The 21,944-nt window shown below is 39.8% G+C and overlaps 1 protein-coding gene across 5 annotated transcripts in view; it reads right to left on the reverse strand.

Moving 5' to 3' along the window:
- Positions 1-479: 479 nt before the first annotated feature.
- bora (aurora kinase A activator-like protein bora) overlaps positions 480-21,944 on the reverse strand; it is a gene marked incomplete at its 3' end in the record, with an annotated part of 45,436 nt that continues 23,971 nt past the window's right edge. For all 5 annotated transcript variants that reach the window (XM_070079538.1, XM_070079536.1, XM_070079539.1 and 2 more), the window contains 6 exon segments: positions 480-643; positions 1,337-1,568; positions 3,397-4,519; positions 9,905-10,014; positions 14,810-14,895; positions 18,913-19,040. In XM_070079538.1, coding sequence (XP_069935639.1) covers positions 480-643; positions 1,337-1,568; positions 3,397-4,519; positions 9,905-10,014; positions 14,810-14,895; positions 18,913-19,040 — 1,843 coding nt within the window.

Here is a 21,944-nt window from a genome sequence, read left to right on the forward strand (position 1 = left end):
AAATGGACTAATCTACTTCACAATATTCCTTATGGGAACAAATTCGGTCAGTACTGGCACCTGAACATACTTCTGGAGTGAAAAAATATCATTAACCGGGGGTCCACTGTATATATTTTGCCGGTGAGAGATACAGTGGTACTTCAAATTTCGAACAGCTCCCAACTCCAACAATTATGTAAGTGTATTTTTGTAAGTGTTTTCGTAAGTGTATTTTTGTAAGTGTATTTTTGGGGTTCTGAAATGGATTAATCTAATTTATATTGTCCCTTATGGGAAAAAATTCGTTCGGTAGCAGCACTAACAGTCTTCTGGAACGAGTTAAGGCCGAAATTTGAGGTAACACTGTATGAATTGTGATGTTTGCATACTTCTGGCAAGACAGCTATTGAATAAATGATGGTGAATGTGTTTCCTTTTCTGCGTCACTCTATTTTGGTAGGAGACGGCCAATGTGATAGATTAAAAATGAAACTAACCTCAATAGAAGGCTGAGAATCAGTCTCCATGTCACAGATGGAGGATGAGCGTACGAGCGGAACACGGCTAGAGAGACGAGCAAGGATGATGGGGTTCAGGCGTTGTTCAACTGCTGCGGCATCACTGTGACCATCATCCATCAGTTCATCGGTACAATTTGTCCCTAAAAGGATGACAATAGTAAATTTCGCAATACCTTGCGTGTGTATCTAGCAAATATTCTGTGTAAATTAATCAATTACAGGTTGTGGTTGACTTACAACGAGGTTATGTTCTGACAAACACATCGTAAGTCAAAAATATCATAAGTCGAATATGAATATGCTAAATAAGTAAATAAATAACTACTGACACTGAATAAGTAAATAAACAAATAAAATAAATAACTAAATACCAGAATACCAATATTACCAGTATGGGAGACGGCTGATGTAAAAAAAAAAAAAAATGGTAGATTCCGTCTTCATGCTGGGTAATTATCTTTAATTTCATCTCCAAAGTAATTGTTTTTGCAACATTATAAAGGCAAAACATCGTAAGCTGAACCACTAAGTCGAGGAACAGCTGTACGTACCAAAAATATTGTAACTTCCGTAATGTGATTGGTAAATTTTTGTTTATTGCATGCTTTCCGAAATTAATAAAATTATTCATTAAAAAAAATTCTTTTGACATCATTATGGCTTAACAAAACTCAGGAATTTGGTAAATATAATTAGAATAGTTAGCATCATATTTAAAAAAATGCTACAATAGTATACTGAATCATATTTCAAAAATATTAAATAAATTACACCATATTTAAAAAATAATTAGAATAGATTACATCATATGTATCATTATCAGTGTGACTAACCTGTGTCATCACAGAAAAATGTCGACTGTAAAACGCCAAGAGTATCTCTCTTCGTGGGATGGTCGTGCTGAAGCTTTCTGGGAGACACTGGACGAGCGCTGTGACCTTGGAACATCAAGGAGCGACACAGGATGGGGGAGAGTGGCGGAGAATCGGAGAATCTTCTGTTAGGTGTTTCCACCTCTAAGGGGCTTTGACAAGCACCTCGTATTGGACTAGATGAAAAATGACCCTGCAAGATGATGTTCATTCTTATATTAAACATCTTATACAATAACTTACATATTGGTTTGGTATACAGTGGACCCCCGCTTAACGATCACCTCCCAATGCGACCAATTATGTAAGTGTATTTATGTAAGTGCGTTTGTACGTGTATGTTTGGGGGTCTGAAATGGACTAATCTACTTCACAATATTCCTTATGGGAACAAATTCGGTCAGTACTGGCACCTGAACATACTTCTGGAGTGAAAAAATATCGTTAAACGGGGGTCCACTGTATTAGCTTCAGGGCTCATTATTCTATCTTACATAAACAAATACTCTACGTGGAACTGGAAAAGAATCCTTCATCTGTAAGCCATGCACGTCGTAAGAGTCGACTAAAATGCTGGGACAAAGGGGCTAGTAAACCCTTCGTCTGTATAAATTATTAAATTTAACCCTTTGACTGTCGCGGCCGTATATATACGTTTTACGAGGTACCGTGTTTGACGTATATATACTCATAAATTCTAGCGGCTTCAAATCAAGCAGGAGAAAGCTGGTAGGCCTACATGTGAGAGAATGGGTCTGTGTGGTCAGTGTGCACCATATAAAAAAAATCCTGGAGTACGCAGTGCATAATGAGAAAAAAAAACTCCGACCGTTTTTTTTAATTAAAATGCCGACTTTGTGGTCTATTTTCGTATAGTATTTATGGTTGTATTCTCGTTTTGTTGGTCTCATTTGATAGAATGGATGACATATTATAGAAATAGAGATGATTTTGATTGATTTTACTATAAAAAGAACCTAGAAATGGAGCTCAAAGTAGGGGAAATGTTTGATTTTTGCCAATGTTCAAAAGTAAGCAAATGATGCCATTTTCCAGCAAATGTCCAACTAGCCATTCTAATATGCAGTCATGAATGGGTTGATGTTATTTATACAATTATTACAGTATTGCAGTAGTCTGCATAATAGTAAGTCTTCTATTTTTTGTTTGAATAAAAATTCAAAATAGAAAGCAAGAGTAATATCAGAGGGGCATGGAAACATGACTGATGAGCAAAGAAAATGTTATTTTAGAGCCAGGAATGTCTGCATTGTTCATTCTGGACCTTATTTTGAAATTGTCATATTTTTTAGTTTTCGTGAAATTGGCCAAATTGCAAATTTCTGACCACATTATTAGGTAGTTGAAATCGGTAAATGGGCAGTTTCTTGTACTCAATCGATAGAAAAAATGGAGTTCTAAAGAAATAGCTATGAGTTTGGGCGACTGGAACAATGGAATTAGCCAAAAATAGGGCTCAAAGTGGACGAAATCGCCGATTTGTAAACGGCGCCGAGGTCGCTAACTTCGCGAGAGCATAATTCCGTCAGTTTTCCATCAAATTTCGTTTTTTTGGTGTCATTACAATCGGGAAAAGATTCTCTATCATTTCATAAGAAAAAATATATATTTTTTTTTTTTGAAATTTTGCGACACCAGGACGTAAGACGTATATATACGGCCGCGACAGTCAAAGGGTTAAAAGGAAAAAATTTCCTGTTTGTGCTCTGAAGTTTGCAAAGGAATGCTGCAGTTTGGAGGGTAATTTGACCTGTGATGTCCGAGCGCTTCTAGCAAGACGGCTACCATTGAACGAATGATGGTGAAAGTGTCTTTTTCTTTGGGTCACCCCACTTAAGTAGGGAAAAATGCCCATGTTAAAAATAAAAAATTCAATGTACTGGCCATCTTCCACTGAGGAAGGGTGACCTAAAGAGAAAACCAAAAGTTCTTCTTTTTACATGTAATTTATACCGGAGAAGGTGTTACAAGCACAAGTAAATATGTAAAGCTGTACTTACCGAGTTGCTGGATGTTCTAAGCTCTGCCACCGGAGAAGTTTTTCCTGAGGTTTCCTGAGGATCTGCAGTATTCTCCTCAGAGATGGTGAATCCCATAGTCACATCTAAGGCTTCTCCACTTTTCTGAAGCCTTTCAGGTGAGCACCTTTCCAAACTATCACATTTTTTATTCATTGACATTACTGCACTGTCTTGAATGGCATTTGTGAAATCTGCTTCAGTGGCAGGATTAAAATTCTCTTTGCATATTAGTGACCCTGGAGACTTCAATAAGGCATCTTGACTACTGCAAGTAACTACCTCCAGTTCAGACTCTGGTCCCTTTCTGTTTAAATCTAACATGCCAATGTCTTCTTTACTTGCTTGGGTTTCTACATCATTTGTCTGAAGTTCACTAACTGTACAAGGTTTCTGATGGCACGGATGTTGTAGAGAAGCGAGCGTTCCGGTAATTGGTGATTTTTGTGGTTCCTTGTGTAGTAGTTTATCATTTCCAAGTAAAGAAACATCGGTTGTTAAAACATTCGGGAAAGGTTTATCAACAGGTGAGAAATGTTTTCCAGCCTTACTTGGCGAGACTTGTAATTCTGTGGATAAATGTGTGGGAGACATGTTAGGTATCTGGTTTATAGCCTGAGAATGTCCATGAAGAACTGGGTTAAGAAATGAGGAGCTTGATGAACACACGTTTTCATGGCCTGAATCAGAGCCATGATGAACAACATGAATGGGTGAGACATCTGGTGATGGATGTAATCTTGGGTGCTTAGAGGCCATGGAATTTTCATGACCTTCTATGGGAGACAGATCTGGTGATAAGAGCTGTAAAGCACCATCAGTATCCCCAGGCAAGAGAGCAGCAATATACGACGGGCTAACTCGCTGCATGAGAGTTGGAGAACACACCGATGGTGATGGTGGAGGATGTCTGGCCAACTGAGGATCCTTCCTGGAACTACCAATGAAGTCTGGGGCAACCACTGCAGTACACCACATTAGGCCCTTGTCATCGTCAACATGGACTCTTTCTGGACTCTGGTCATCTCTGTGTAAGGGCAGGGGGTCCACGGATGAAGGAGGACTCCCAACGCCAGAAGCATCACCGCCACCTGGACTACACATCCTTTAAAATAAAATCATTTTTATTATACAGACAATTAAAGGAGAATTTTTTAATTATTAAAAAAGTTGCAACGTACTCATTTTCTCATAATTTACATAAATATGTTCTTCATTTTCATTAATCCCTGGCTGGTGGATATATTAATTCCTGGCTGGTGGATATATTAATTCCTGGCTGGTGGATATATTAATTCCTGGCTGGTGGATATATTAATTCCTGGCTGGTCGATATATTAATTCCTGGCTGGTGGATATATTAATTCCTGGCTGGTGGATATATTAATTCCTGGCTGGTCGATATATTAATTCCTGGCTGGTGAATATATTAATTCCTGGCTGGTGGATATATTAATTCCTGGCTGGTGGATATATTAATTCCTGGCTGGTCGATATATTAATCCCTGGCTGGTGGATATATTAATTCCTGGCTGGTGGATATATTAATTCCTGGCTGGTGGATATATTAATTCCTGGCTGGTGGATATATTAATTCCTGGCTGGTGGATATATTAATTCCTGGCTGGTGGATATATTAATTCCTGGCTGGTGGATATATTAATTCCTGGCTGGTCAATATATTAATTCCTGGCTGGTGGATATATTAATTCCTGGCTGGTGGATATATTAATTCCTGGCTGGTGGATATATTAATTCCTGGCTGGTGGATATATTAATTCCTGGCTGGTGGATATATTAATTCCTAGCTGGTGGATATATTAATTCCTGGCTGGTGGATATATTAATTCCTGGCTGGTGGATATATTAATTCCTGGCTGGTGGATATATTAATTCCTGGCTGGTGGATATATTAATTCCTGGCTGGTGGATATATTAATTCCTAGCTGGTGGATATATTAATTCCTGGCTGGTGGATATATTAATTCCTGGCTGGTGGATATATTAATTCCTAGCTGGTGGATATATTAATTCCTGGCTAGTGGATATATTAATTCCTGGCTGGTGGATATATTAATTCCTAGCTGGTGGATATATTAATCACATCGTAACTGAAGAACGATAAAAAATAAATATAATTCTTAGGTAGTAGGTTGGTAGACAGCAACCACCCAGGGAAGTACTACCGTCCTGCCAGATGACTGTGAAACAAAAACCTGTAACTGTTTTGCATGATGGTAGGATTGCTGGTTTCTTTTTCTGTCTCATAAACACGCTAGATAACAGGGATATCTTGCTACTCCTACTTACACTTTGGTCACACTTCACAGACACGCACATGCATATATATATATACATACATCTAGGTTTTTCTCCTTTTTCTAAATAGCTCTTGTTCTTTTTTATTTCTTCTATTGTCCATGGGGAAGTGGAAAAGAATCTTTCCTCCGTAAGCCATGCGTGTCGTATGAGGCGACTAAAATGCCGGGAGCAATGGGCTAGTAACCCCTTCTCCTGTATACATTTACTAAAAAAGAGAAGAAGAAAAACTTTATAAAACTGGGGTGCTTAAATGTGCGTGGATGTAGTGCGGATGACAAGAAACAGATGATTGCTGATGTTATGAATGAAAAGAAGTTGGATGTCCTGGCTCTAAGCGAAACAAAGCTGAAGGGGGTAGGAGAGTTTCAGTGGGGGGAAATAAATGGGATTAAATCTGGAGTATCTGAGAGAGTTAGAGCAAAGGAAGGGGTAGCAGTAATGTTAAATGATCAGTTATGGAAGGAGAAAAGAGAATATGAATGTGTAAATTCAAGAATTATGTGGATTAAAGTAAAGGTTGGATGCGAGAAGTGGGTCATAATAAGCGTGTATGCACCTGGAGAAGAGAGGAATGCAGAGGAGAGAGAGAGATTTTGGGAGATGTTAAGTGAATGTATAGGAGCCTTTGAACCAAGTGAGAGAGTAATTGTAGTAGGGGACCTGAATGCTAAAGTAGGAGAAACTTTTAGAGAGGGTGTGGTAGGTAAGTTTGGGGTGCCAGGTGTAAATGATAATGGGAGCCCTTTGATTGAACTTTGTATAGAAAGGGGTTTAGTTATAGGTAATACATATTTTAGGAAAAAGAGGATAAATAAGTATACACGATATGATGTAGGGCGAAATGACAGTAGTTTGTTGGATTATGTATTGGTAGATAAAAGACTGTTGAGTAGACTTCAGGATGTACATGTTTATAGAGGGGCCACAGATATATCAGATCACTTTCTAGTTGTAGCTACACTGAGAGTAAAAGGTAGATGGGATACAAGGAGAATAGAAGCATCAGGGAAGAGAGAGGTGAAGGTTTATAAACTAAAAGAGGAGGCAGTTAGGGTAAGATATAAACAGCTATTGGAGGATAGATGGGCTAATGAGAGCATAGGCAATGGGGTCGAAGAGGTATGGGGTAGGTTTAAAAATGTAGTGTTAGAGTGTTCAGCAGAAGTTTGTGGTTACAGGAAAGTGGGTGCAGGAGGGAAGAGGAGCGATTGGTGGAATGATGATGTAAAGAGAGTAGTAAGGGAGAAAAAGTTAGCATATGAGAAGTTTTTACAAAGTAGAAGTGATGCAAGGAGGGAAGAGTATATGGAGAAAAAGAGAGAGGTTAAGAGAGTGGTGAAGCAATGTAAAAAGAGAGCAAATGAGAGAGTGGGTGAGATGTTATCAACAAATTTTGTTGAAAATAAGAAAAAGTTTTGGAGTGAGATTAACAAGTTAAGAAAGCCTAGAGAACAAATGGATTTGTCAGTTAAAAATAGGAGAGGAGAGTTATTAAATGGAGAGTTAGAGGTATTGGGAAGATGGAGGGAATATTTTGAGGAATTGTTAAATGTTGATGAAGATAGGGAAGCTGTGATTTCGTGTATAGGGCAAGGAGGAATAACATCTTGTAGGAGTGAGGAAGAGCCAGTTGTGAGTGTGGGGGAAGTTCGTGAGGCAGTAGGTAAAATGAAAGGGGGTAAGGCAGCCGGGATTGATGGGTTAAAGATAGAAATGTTAAAAGCAGGTGGGGATATAGTTTTGGAGTGGTTGGTGCAATTATTTAATAAATGTATGGAAGAGGGTAAGGTACCTAGGGATTGGCAGAGAGCATGCATAGTTCCTTTGTATAAAGGCAAAGGGGATAAAAGAGAGTGCAAAAATTATAGGGGGATAAGTCTGTTGAGTGTACCTGGTAAAGTGTATGGTAGAGTTATAATTGAAAGAATTAAGAGTAAGACGGAGAATAGGATAGCAGATGAACAAGGAGGCTTTAGGAAAGGTAGGGGGTGTGTGGACCAGGTGTTTACAGTGAAACATATAAGTGAACAGTATTTAGATAAGGCTAAAGAGGTCTTTGTGGCATTTATGGATTTGGAAAAGGCGTATGACAGGGTGGATAGGGGGGCAATGTGGCAGATGTTGCAAGTGTATGGTGTAGGAGGTAGGTTACTGAAAGCAGTGAAGAGTTTTTACGAGGACAGTGAGGCTCAAGTTAGAGTATGTAGGAAAGAGGGAAATTTTTTCCCAGTAAAAGTAGGCCTTAGACAAGGATGTGTGATGTCACCGTGGTTGTTTAATATATTTATAGATGGGGTTGTAAGAGAAGGAAATGCGAGGGTCTTGGCAAGAGGCGTGGAGTTAAAAGATAAAGAATCACACACAAAGTGGGAGTTGTCACAGCTGCTCTTTGCTGATGACACTGTGCTCTTGGGTGATTCTGAAGAGAAGCTGCAGAGATTGGTGGATGAATTTGGTAGGGTGTGCAAAAGAAGAAAATTAAAGGTGAATACAGGAAAGAGTAAGGTTATGAGGATAACAAAAAGATTAGGTGATGAAAGATTGAATATCAGATTGGAGGGAGAGAGTATGGAGGAGGTGAACGTATTCAGATATTTGGGAGTGGACGTGTCAGCGGATGGGTCTATGAAAGATGAGGTGAATCATAGAATTGATGAGGGAAAAAGAGTGAGTGGTGCACTTAGGAGTCTGTGGAGACAAAGAACTTTGTCCTTGGAGGCAAAGAGGGGAATGTATGAGAGTATAGTTTTACCAACGCTCTTATATGGGTGTGAAGCGTGGGTGATGAATGTTGCAGAGAGGAGAAGGCTGGAGGCAGTGGAGATGTCATGTCTGAGGGCAATGTGTGGTGTGAATATAATGCAGAGAATTCGTAGTTTGGAAGTTAGGAGGAGGTGCGGGATTACCAAAACTGTTGTCCAGAGGGCTGAGGAAGGGTTGTTGAGGTGGTTCGGACATGTAGAGAGAATGGAGCGAAACAGAATGACTTCAAGAGTGTATCAGTCTGTAGTGGAAGGAAGGCGGGGTAGGGGTCGGCCTAGGAAGGGTTGGAGGGAGGGGGTAAAGGAGGTTTTGTGTGCGAGGGGCTTGGACTTCCAGCAGGCATGCGTGAGCGTGTTTGATAGGAGTGAATGGAGACAAATGGTTTTTAATACTTGACGTGCTGTTGGAGTGTGAGCAAAGTAACATTTATGAAGGGATTCAGGGAAACCGGCAGGCCGGACTTGAGTCCTGGAGATGGGAAGTACAGTGCCTGCACTCTGAAGGAGGGGTGTTAATGTTGCAGTTTAAAAACTGTAGTGTAAAGCACCCTTCTGGCAAGACAGTGATGGAGTGAATGATGGTGAAAGTTTTTCTTTTTCGGGCCACCCTGCCTTGGTGGGAATCGGCCAGTGTGATAATAAAATAAAAATAATTCTTAACATTAATATGGAAGTGTCTTACAACACCTGAAGAATGGCACAGTATTGATTGAACAGGTTTAACATGAGGGAAAAGCTAAATTCCTTGGATCAAGAGCCCTTCACCAATATCAATGGACCCCCTCTTAAATGGAGAAATATTTCTAAAAATAATGTTTTTTTGCCTTGATGATCTCTAGAGCATCAATATCATTACTACAACACAGAAGAGAAGGTAAATATATTAAATTACCAGCATTGTCGGATTTACATTTTGTCCCAAAAATACAGTAAACAACTGATATTATGGACTGACGGGGGTCCGAGTATACATGAAAATCAAAATAACGTTAAAAAATAGCAAAAAAAAATTAAATTAGGCACTGTACTATAGACGTAATACAGTAGAGTACATACAATTTATATGTATACTACAATAAACACTGATAATCAAGGAGTTAAAAATATAATTTACCCAGTAGATTTTGTCCATAATTTCAAGTGTTATATTGTTGCAGTTTAAAAACTGTAGTGTAAAGCATCCTTCTGGCAAGACAGTGATGGAGTGAATGATGGTGAAAGTTTTTCTTTTTCGGGCCACCCTGCCTTGGTGGGAATCGGCCAGTGTGTTAATAAAAAAAATAAACCACACTCCAATTTCACGAACACAAAACCGTTTTCTTCAGGCAAAACTTAATCTTCCAAACATGTGATCAATGAAGAAGCTGAGACCATTAAAAACCAATAATTTTATAAGCATTACTTACGGTGTAACATTAAGGAGTTCGTCGTGGCTGAAGAGTAGCTTACGTCTCAGAGTCGTGTTGTTTATATTTGTTCCTTCGTCGTTCTCTGTACTGCCTTGCCACCATTGCTCCTGCAATTCAATATAAACAATGCATATGAAATACATCGGGTGACAAGCTACAGATCAGAATAATTTTGCTAATATCATACTGTCTACAGCCTACAGTGTCTGCACTCTGAATGTGGGTGGAGACATGTTGTAGTTTTTGAACTGTTGTATAGGCCCGCCTCTGGCAATACAGTGATGGAGTGAGTGATAATGAAGGTGTTTCTTCTTTTTATAGGTCACCTTGCCTCAGTGGGAAAACATACAATACATTAAATAAATTACAGCACTACTGGAATGATTCACCAACACTGCACACTCACACAGAAAACTTTATATAGCATTTAAATGCTGTCTAAAATTTCTTCTATAAATGTGGGCTACTTTCTCCATGGGGAAGTGGAACAGAATTCTTCCTCTGTAAGCCATGCGTGTCATAAGAGGCGACTAAAATGCCAGGAGCAAGGGGCTAGTAACCCCTTCTCCTGTATATATTACTAAATTTAAAAGGAGAAATTTCAGTTTTTTCTTTTGGGCCACCCCACCTCAAGTGGGATACGGCTGGTACGTTGAAAGAAGAAATGTGGGCTACTTGTGAAGAATGAAGTCATGACTCACAAAATCATAATAACAAGAGCAAACAAACTGCAGAATGGGTGGGGTTTGAACTCATGGAGAGTGAGTTGTTAAAGCTGGCCCAGTGAGTTGCACACTGTCCTGGAGTTTTACCACTCAACATGGGTTCAAACACCATCCGTTCTGTGGTTTGTTAAGAAAGTCACAACACTATGGCTGGAATAAGTCACCAAAAAAACATCAATTAGCAGATGAACTTAATTACGTTTTGGTCCCTTAAGAACCATCATAAAAACCAGTCGAGTCGAGTCAAGAACCATCATCAAGTCACTGCGACTTAAGAATGGTCCAGGACGACCAAAAATGTCATCATAACGCTCCTAATTGCAAATTTTCTTGAATGTGAAGTATGAGGCTATAAAAGCATATGAAAGAATTTATAAAGAATTTTCTCACTGACTTCAATAGACATGAAAGGCCACAGATTTAACCCGTAAACGGTCCAAACAGATCTACGTTTTTTTTTACATATTTTTAAATATAACAAAAAAAAGTAGATCAAAGTTTTTTTACACATTTTCAAATGTAAAAAAACAAAAAGATCTACTTTTTTTACATACTTTTAAATGTTGAAAAAACGTATATATACGTTTGGACCGTTTACGGGTTAAATTAAGTAAAAATGAAGTCAGTGGGGTCCTGTGAATTTAATTTTTTTTACAAAGAGAGAGGTGAAAGAATGGAATAAACTGATATACAGTTTCTCCTCACTTAACGACATACTCGTTTAATGACTGCCCAGACTTTACGACCGGCTCTCTGACCAGTATGCATACCTAAGTAATGTATATTTGAGCTGATTTCCTCTAATCTGTTTATTACCATACACAGTACACCACTGTATAAACATTTAAAAATACACCTACCATCCGACTTACGACCTGCTCGACTTACGACCACTCGACTTATGACCGTGTTTTTTATGCCAAATTTCTGGGAAATAAACAAGTGTTTGTGTTGTACACAGTGTTTATCCTAAACCTTACAGTATAAAATACAGTACTAACAACATAAAAAGTAAAGTAAAACATGAAATACCAAAATAAAACAATAAAACAGTCATTACAAAAATGTTTTGTTGATATTCAGTAGTAAAGTTTGACTTACGACCATTTCGACTTATGACCGGTTTCTCGGAACCGAACTCGGTCGTAAGTCGGATGGTAGGTGTATATTAGAGCTGATTTCCTCTATTCTGTTTATTACCATATACAGTACACCACTGTATAAACATTTAAAAATATACCAGAAATGTTATAAATGGTACAAAGGCAATATTAAAACAATATCAAAGATGGTTGACACAAACCCACTACCAGTATAGTATAATCCTCACTTAACAACCAATTCGTTTAACGACCTACTCTTAGGAACAGAACTCCATCGCTAAGTGACGAGAGGCTGTATATAAAAACTACAACTACAGTGGACCCTCGACTAACGATATTAATTGGTACCTGAGAACGATTATCGTTAGTCGAGTTTTTTTAACGTTAGTCGAGGCAACATGTTAGCGTTAACGTATCGTTTTATCGAATTTAACGTTAGTCGATGCCATCATTGGTCGAGGGTCCACTGTACTGGAAATATTAAAAGTCATATGATGAACATATTAATGAGGATGAAACAGCAGAAGCACAACTCTCCTCCTTCAATTACAAAACTCCGTGAAAGAATTAAACATGATTCACATTAGTTACTCCCACACACTAATTTAACTGTACCTGCTAAATGATATATAAAAAATAGGTACGACTTATCACCCTGCCTCGGTGGGAGACGGATGGTGCTTTGAAAAAAAAAAACATGATTTAACAATGGAAGAATTGCGACACAAAATGCAAACGAACCACAGGGGAGTTGAATGATTGCCTTTTGTGTTGCAATCAACACATCATCAGGCACTTGCAATGTTGCATAAATGAGTAAGAAGTCTAGAAATATCTGTTGAAGGGAATGGCTAATGAGAGTCATTCTCTTCAATGGATCTTCTTAGACTTCTTACTCATTTCTGTAACACTGCAAGCTCCTGATGTGTTGATTACAACACGAAAGGCCTAAAACTATCATTCAACTCCCCCTGTGGTTGTTTTGCATGATATAGCAAGTTTCAATCTCCATGGGGAAGTGGAACAGAATTCTTCCTCCGGAAGCCATGTATGTCGTGAGGTGACTAAAATGCCGAGAGCACAGGGCTAGTAACCCTTTCTCCTGTATATGTATATTACTAAAGCTAAAAGAGAAACTTTTGTTTTTCTTTATGGGCCACCCTGTCTCGGTGGACACCGTCTCGGTGGTCACCCTGCCTCGGTGATCACCCTGCCTTGGTGGTCACCCTGCCTCGGTGGATGCCCTGCCTCAGTGGACACCCTGCCTCGGTGATCAGTGGACACCCTGCCTCAGTGGACACCCTGCCTCGGTGGACACCCTGCCTCGGTGGTCACCCTGCCTTGGTGGGCACCCTGCCTCAGTGGATACCCTGCCTCGGTGGACACCCTGCCTCGGTGGACACCCTGCCTCGGTGGTCGACCTGCCTCGGTGGTTGCCCTGCCTCAGTGGACACCCTGCCTCAGTGGATACCCTGCCTCAGTGGACACCCTGCCTCAGTGGATACCCTGCCTCAGTGGATACCCTGCCTCAGTGGAGACCCTGCCTCAGTGGACACCCTGCCTCAGTGGACACCCTGCCTCAGTGACACCCTGCCTCAGTGGACACCCTGCCTCAGTGGACACCCTGCCTCGGTGATCACCCTGCCTCGGTGGTCACCCTGCCTCGGTGGACACCCTGCCTCGGTGGACACCCTGCCTCGGTGATCACCCTGCCTCGGTGGACACCCTGCCTCGGTGATCACCCTGCCTCGGTGGACACCCTGCCTCGGTGATCACCCTGCCTTGGTGGTCACCCTGCCTCGGTGGACACCCTGCCTCGGTGGACACCCTGCCTCAGTGGACACCCTGCCTCAGTGGACACCCTGCCTCAGTGGACACCCTGCCTCAGTGGACACCCTGCCTCAGTAGACACCCTGCCTCAGTGGACACCCTACCTCAGTGGACACCCTACCTCAGTGGACACCCTGCCTCAATGGACACCCTGCCTCAGTGGACACCCTGCCTCAGTGGACACCCTGCCTCAGTGGATACCCTGCCTCAGTGGACACCCTGCCTCAGTGGATACCCTGCCTCAGTGGACACCCTGCCTCAGTGGACACCCTGCCTCAGTGGATACCCTGCCTCAGTGGATACCCTGCCTCAGTGGACACCCTGCCTCAGTGGACACCCTGCCTCAGTGGACACCCTGCCTCAGTGGACACCCTGCCTCAGTGGACACCCTGCCTTAGTGGATACCCTGCCTCAGTGGACACCCTGCCTCAGTGGACACCCTGCCTCGGTAAAATATGGCTGGTTTGTTGAAAGAAAGCAGAACAAGTTTGAAGAGTTAGTAAGACACAGGTGCAACAGTCAGGTATGTTTATTCCTAAATGTTTCACCTACACAGTAACTTCTTTAGTCAAGTACAGAGGCAGCAGTAGTAGAGCTGTAAACACGATGTAATCACTCCATAACCTTTGAAGGTAGTCAGTCCCACAGCCTGGAGAAGCTCCATAGCCTGGAACAATGCTAAATACAGTGGTACCTGAAGTTTTTTGCTCCATTTGGAACAATGTTACCTAAATACAATGGTACCTGAATGCTCCATAGTCTGGAACAATGTTACCTAAATACAGTGGTACCTGAAGTTTTTTGCTCCATAGTCTGGAACAATGTTACCTAAATACATACCGGAACATAGTGAACAATGTACAGTGGTTGAAGTTTTTTGCTCCATAGTCTGGCAATGTTCTAAATACAGTGGTACCTGAAGCTCCATATTCTGGAACAATGTTACCTAAATACAGTGGTACCTGAAGTTTTTTGCTCCATAGTCTGGAACAATGTTACCTAAATACAGTGGTACCGGAAGTTTCCTACAGCTGCTTTTGTAAGTGTATTTTTGGGGGTCTAGAACGGACTAATCTAATTTATATTATTCCTTATGGGAACAAATTCATTCGGTAACGGCACTTGAAGAGCCTTCTGGAACGAATTATGTATGAAACTTGGGGTACCACTGTACTGAATATACGTCTTACTTATCATCTTGTCAGTAATGTATACCATTAACATATTCAAGTTTCAAGAGTCACCTGTGTGAAGGTACAGAACGGCCTGAGAGCTTCTTCCACAGCCTCGGGCAACACAGGCGGCAGCGATAATTCCGTCTGACACCAAACTGACGAGACATAAAACACTTAGCACGCTCAACATCACATAGCTTATCAACTTACGATTTTCTCCACATCAAACAATTAGTCACATGAAAGTAAAATATATAAATAATAATTAGATTGATCCTTGATTCTATGCAAGCTGTTAAATGCAAATTTGCTATTTTTGTGATGGATCCATTTCTGGTTGTAATTCTCTATTACAAATTCACTCTTATAATTATGGCCTGCAAAATGTAAAGAAGATTAATTTAAAATACAGTGGACCCCCGGTTTACGATCAGCTCCCAATGCGACCAATTATGTAAGTGTATTTATGTAAGTGCGTTTGTATGTGTATGTTTGGGGTCTGAAATGGACTAATCTAATTCACAATATTCCTTATGGGAACAAATTCGGTGAGTACTGGCACCTGAACATACTTCTGGAATGAAATAATATCGTAAACCCGGGGTCCACTGTATTATACAATGTTTGTACAGAGGTGAAAGACATTTAGGTGTGCAGAAAGCTCCTTAACCCTTAAACTGTCCAAATGTAGATCTACGCTCACTCGCATAGCACTCCGAACGTAAATCTAAGTTCAATTTTACGTGCTTTCTTATGTAAAAAAATAGATCTACGTTCGGAGCACTACGTGAGTGAACGCAGATCTACATTTGGACAGTTTAAGGGTTAGATATGAAGAGCATTTCGGACAAACTTAAAACTAGCTTAAGATTAATAAGACAATGACAAATTAAGTGGTTTTTATATACAGTATCTTATGTGGCTGAAATATATATACAGTGGACCCTCGCATAACGATCACCTCCGAATGCGACCAATTATGTAAGTGTATTTATGTAAGTGCGTTTGTACGTGTATGTTTGGGGGTCTGAAATGGACTAATCTACTTCACAATATTCCTTATGGGAACAAATTCGGTCAGTACTGGCACCTGAACATACTTCTGGAGTGAAAAAATATCGTTAACCGGGGGTCCACTGTATATATAAAGTTTTTTCCAACAACATTTTTCTCCATTATCAGTTTGTAGTTTTCATTTACATAAATAATTTATTATTTTCTGTAGTTCATTCATTCATTAGAGACTCGCCGGTACTTCCGGCCCGGGTCTTCTCCAGATGGTGACCCTGCGATTTTTTTTGTAGTTGTCTATTATTCATCCCCCTATGTTTTGTAGTTTCCACTCCAGATTAGTCTCCTACAGGGAACTCTATTGAAAGCTTTCTTGAAACCTGAATAAACTAAAACATCCCTCTAAAACCTAAATAAACTAAAACATCCCTCTAAAACCTAAATAAACTAAAACGTCCCTCTAAACCTAAATAAACTAAAACATCCTTCTAAAACCTAAATAAACTAAAACATCCTTCTAAAACTTAAATAAACTAAAACGTCCTTATACCCTAGACTAGAAGTAGAGGGACACGAGTCTGTGTGTGGTAGTGTGTATTACAAAAATTACCTCGTCCTTATACCCTAGACTAGAAGTAGAGGGACACGAGTCTGTGTGTGGTAGTGTGTATTACAAAAATTACCTCGTCCTTATACCCTAGACTAGAAGTAGAGGGACACGAGTCTGTGTGTGGTAGTGTGTATTACAAAAATTACCTCGTCCTTATACCCTAGACTAGAAGTAGAGGGACACGAGTCTGTGTGTGGTAGTGTGTATTACAAAAATTACCTCCCCTTAGATTTCAACAAAAAGTACAAACAGAGGATATATATTTTTTGTGGTCTGTGTTGGAAGTAAAAGAATAAAGATATAATAGATATGACCCATGCAATCATAACAACATGATCGCAGACAAATTATGGTAAGGGTGGGGTTGGAACCTATGGGATGTTAGTTGCAAAACTCCAGGTCAGTGTGTAAACCACTGGGCCAGCTGGTTACAATAAGATTCATCCAAACCATACGTCCTGTCCGTGGTATGGTTTGTTTGCATTCATGTCATTACGATTTCGTGAGTCAATATTCATCCAACTAGTATATTTATATACCATAGGGAAGTTAGCATGGGCCACCACTGTGACCACAAATGCAAGTTTTTACAGATGATGTAGATGTAAGAGGAAAATAGGAACTAAGGAAAACTCAATATGATAAGGTAAATGAAGAGAGAGAATAGTTGATAAACTAGGGGTGTATGATTAAGCAAAGAAAGCATAAGTAAAGCTAACAACAAAATAGGAGTGTACTTGAATAAAGAGAAAAGAAAGGATAAAGCTGATAAAAGTGTATACAGTGGAACCTCAAATATCGAACTTTCTTCGGTCCAAAAGGCTGTTCGAGTGCCTTTACCGAATGAATTTATTCCCATCAGGAATGATGTAAATTAGATTAGTCCATTTCAGACCCTCAAAAATACACTTATAAAAGCACTTACAAAAATACACTTACATAATTGGTTGTGTTGGGAGCAGTTCGATTTTCAAGGTTCCACTGTAGTGGCAAAACTGCCCGTCTTTCAAATTAGACATAAAGATTCTTAAGTAGAGTGGAAAACTTTCAAGAAATATTTGTGTTACATTTACCTGTGTGCTGAGTAGTTAATAGAAAATGTGTGTACTGATGGTTGAACTTTGTTAAACAAAAAAGCATTGATAAATTAGACACATGTGCGACTCTTGGGTATCTTTATTGAGGAAACGTTTCGCCACACAGTGGCTCCATCAGTCCATACAGTGGAGAATCTTGAAGAACAGGAGGAGAATGAGGTAATCAGTCCCTCAGCCTTGAGTCTATGTGGTCAGTCCATCAATCTTGAATAGATTGATGGACTGACCACATTCTCAGGAGGAGAATGAGGTAATCAGTCCCTCAACCTTGAGTCTATGTGGTCAGTCCATCAATCTTGAATAGATTGATGGACTGACCACATTCTCAGGAGGAGAATGAGTCCTTCAGCCTTAGTCGATGTGGTCAGTCCATTCTCAACCTTGAGTCGATGTGGTCAGTCCATCAATCTATTCAAGATTGATGGACTGACCACATCGACTCAAGGTTGAGGGACTGATTACTTCATTCTCCTCCTGTTCTTCAAGACTCTCCTCTGTATGGACTGATGAAGTCACTGTGTGGTGAAACGTTTCCTCAATTAAGATACCCAAGAGTTGCATGTGTCTAATTTATCAACATGTCGGTTCTCTGAGCCATTCATCTACAAAAAAGCACTGCTCTCAGGCAACGAACCAAGGAAGCAAACAGCTCATATCTAAGTTCAGCTATATTGTAAAAGCCGTTGTTGTGGTTAAAATTGTTGGATATTCGACCAGTGATGATTCCAAGATCCCGTAACACTGAGTGTCTTCTTCCAAGATCCCGCAACACCGACTGTCTTCCTCCACAACCACTTAATCAACTACAGAGATGCAAGACTCTTTTCAACTCCATTTATGTCCTTTAAGTCTAGGTTAAATTTAAAAAATGTTTAACCCGTAAACAGTCCAAACATATATATACGTTTTTTCAACATTTGAAAGTAAGTAAAAAAGTAGATCTTTTTGTTTTTTTACATTTGAAAATGTGTAAAAATACTTTGATCTTTTTTTTTTGATATATTTGAAAATATGTATAAAAAAACGTAGATCTACTTTTGTAGCGCTACACATGTGAACGTAGATCTGCTTGGACCGTTTACGGGTTAATTTCAGTTTGAAAAGTGGTTAAGATGGGTGACAGCAAGAAAATATACAAGTTGAAGAAGCAGAAGAATGCCAGATAAAATACAGTGGACCCCCGCATAACGATATTATTTCAATCCAGAAGTCTGTTTGGGTGCCGTTATAGACCGAATTTGTTCCCATAAGAAATATTGTGAATTAGATTCGTCCATTTCAGACCCCTAAAAATACACCTACAAAAGCACTTACAAAAATAAACTTACATAATTGGTCGAGTTGGGAGCTGATCGTTATCCGGGGGTCCACTGTACTTTGTATCTGCAACTTGATTAATGGCAAATTGTGAAGGCAGGCAGACAATTTTTAAAATGTCAATTGTGACTACAAACCAGTGTTAGTGTGCGAGACGGGATGACTAGCAGCAGACTGTACTGGAGTGCACAGCATCCGCAGGAGGTTCACCGCTTTTTCACTACCAGTCCAAGGACTGGATGCTACTGTATGATGGGTGAAGAATCTGAAAGTGTTGTAGAAATTAATGTAAACACTTGATGAACTCCTTCTACAAATCAAAAGGTAAACTCTACATTTAATGGATTAATAGAGAGGTAGTTGATGGGTGGTAACGATGATTGTGGTAGACAGAGATAAGATTGTCTTCCTACAACCATAGCAGTAATACACAATTTTGTAAGAGATGGACTTCGACTGCTGCTCCAGCAGATTTGATCCAATACAGTGGACCCCCGCATAACGATCACCTCCAAATGCGACCAATTATGTAAGTGTATTTATGTAAGTGCGTTTGTACGTGTATGTTTGGGGGTCTGAAATGGACTAATCTACTTCACAATATTCCTTATGGGAAAAAATTCGGTCAGTACTGGCACCTGAACATACTACTGGAATGAAAAAAGTTCGTTAACCGGGGGTCCACTGTATATCCAAAGGTTCACTGAACCTCAAACAAAATTATACACCTACCATCCGACTTACGACTGAGTTTGGTTCCGAGAAACCGGTCATAAGTCGAAATGGTCGTAAGTCGAACTTTACTACTGAATATCAACAAAACATTTTTGTAATGACTATTTTATTCTTTTAATGGTAGTAGGTTGGTAAACAGCAACCACCCAGGGAAGTACTACCGTCCTGCCAGATGACTGTGAAACAGAAACCTGTAACTGTTTTGCATGATGGTAGGATTGCTGGTTTCTTTTTCTGTCTCATATGATGTAGGGCGAAATGACAGTAGTTTGTTGGATTATGTGTTGGTAGATAAAAGACTGTTGAGTAGACTTCAGGATGTACATGTTTATAGAGGGGCCACAGATATATCAGATCACTTCCTAGTTGTAGCTACACTGAGAGTAAAAGGTAGATGGGATACAAGGAGAATAGAAGCATCAGGGAAGAGAGAGGTGAAGGTTTATAAACTAAAAGAGGAGGCAGTTAGGGTAAGATATAAACAGCTATTGGAGGATAGATGGGCTAATGAGAGCATAGGCAATGGGGTCGAAGAGGTATGGGGTAGGTTTAAAAATGTAGTGTTAGAGTGTTCAGCAGAAGTTTGTGGTTACAGGAAAGTGGGTGCAGGAGGGAAGAGGAGCGATTGGTGGAATGATGATGTAAAGAGAGTAGTAAGGGAGAAAAAGTTAGCATATGAGAAGTTTTTACAAAGTAGAAGTGATGCAAGGAGGGAAGAGTATATGGAGAAAAAGAGAGAGGTTAAGAGAGTGGTGAAGCAATGTAAAAAGAGAGCAAATGAGAGAGTGGGTGAGATGTTATCAACAAATTTTGTTGAAAATAAGAAAAAGTTTTGGAGTGAGATTAACAAGTTAAGAAAGCCTAGAGAACAAATGGATTTGTCAGTTAAAAATAGGAGAGGAGAGTTATTAAATGGAGAGTTAGAGGTATTGGGAAGATGGAGGGAATATTTTGAGGAATTGTTAAATGTTGATGAAGATAGGGAAGCTGTGATTTTGTGTATAGGGCAAGGAGGAATAACATCTTGTAGGAGTGAGGAAGAGCCAGTTGTGAGTGTGGGGGAAGTTTGTGAGGCAGTAGGTAAAATGAAAGGGGGTAAGGCAGCCGGGATTGATGGGATAAAGATAGAAATGTTAAAAGCAGGTGGGGATATAGTTTTGGAGTGGTTGGTGCAATTATTTAATAAATGTATGGAAGAGGGTAAGGTACTTAGGGATTGGCAGAGAGCATGCATAGTTCCTTTGTATAAAGGCAAAGGGGATAAAAGAGAGTGCAAAAATTATAGGGGGAGAAGTCTGTTGAGTATACCTGGTAAAGTGTATGGTAGAGTTATAATTGAAAGAATTAAGAGTAAGACGGAGAATAGGATAGCAGATGAACAAGGAGGCTTTAGGAAAGGTAGGGGGTGTGTGGACCAGGTGTTTACAGTGAAACATATAAGTGAACAGTATTTAGATAAGGCTAAAGAGGTCTTTGTGGCATTTATGGATTTGGAAAAGGCGTATGACAGGGTGGATAGGGGGGCAATGTGGCAGATGTTGCAAGTGTATGGTGTAGGAGGTAGGTTACTGAAAGCAGTGAAGAGTTTTTACGAGGATAGTGAGGCTCAAGTTAGAGTATGTAGGAAAGAGGGAAATTTTTTCCCAGTAAAAGTAGGCCTTAGACAAGGATGTGTGATGTCACCATGGTTGTTTAACCCTTTGACTGTCGCAACCACCAATCCTGAGGTGTCTCCTGGTGTCGCAAAATTTAAAAAAAAAAAAAATTATTTTTTCTTATGAAATGATAGAGAATCTTTTCCCGATTGTAATGACACCAAAAAAACGAAATTTGATGGAAAACTGACGGAATTATGCTCTCGTGAAGTTAGCGACCTCGGCGCTGTTTACAAATCGGCGATTTCGCCCATTTTGAGCCCTATTTTCGGCTAATTCCATTGTTCCAGTCGCCCAAACTCATAGCTATTTCTTTAGAACTCCATTTTTTCTATCGATTGAGTACAAGAAACTGCCCATTTACTGATTTCAACTACCTAATAATGTGGTCAGAAATTTGCAATTTGGCCAATTTCACGAAAACTAAAAAATATGACAATTTCAAAATAAGGTCCAGAATGAACAATGCAGACATTCCAGGCTCTAAAATAACGTTTTCTTTGTTCATCAGTCACGTCTCCAGGCCCCTCTGATATTACTCTTGCTTTCTATTTTGAATTTTTATTCAAACAAAAAATATTAGACTTACTATTATGCAGACTACTGCAATGCTGTAATAACTGTATAAATAACATCAACCCATTCATGACTGCATATTAGAATGGCTAGTTGGACATTTATTGGACAATGGCATCATTTGTTTACTTTTGAACATTGGCAAAAATCAAACATTTCCCCTACTTTGAGCTCCATTTCTAGGTTCTTTTTATAGTAAAATC

This window comes from Cherax quadricarinatus, chromosome 100 (genome assembly GCF_038502225.1).
Source record: "Cherax quadricarinatus isolate ZL_2023a chromosome 100, ASM3850222v1, whole genome shotgun sequence".
NCBI lineage: Eukaryota > Metazoa > Arthropoda > Malacostraca > Decapoda > Parastacidae > Cherax > Cherax quadricarinatus.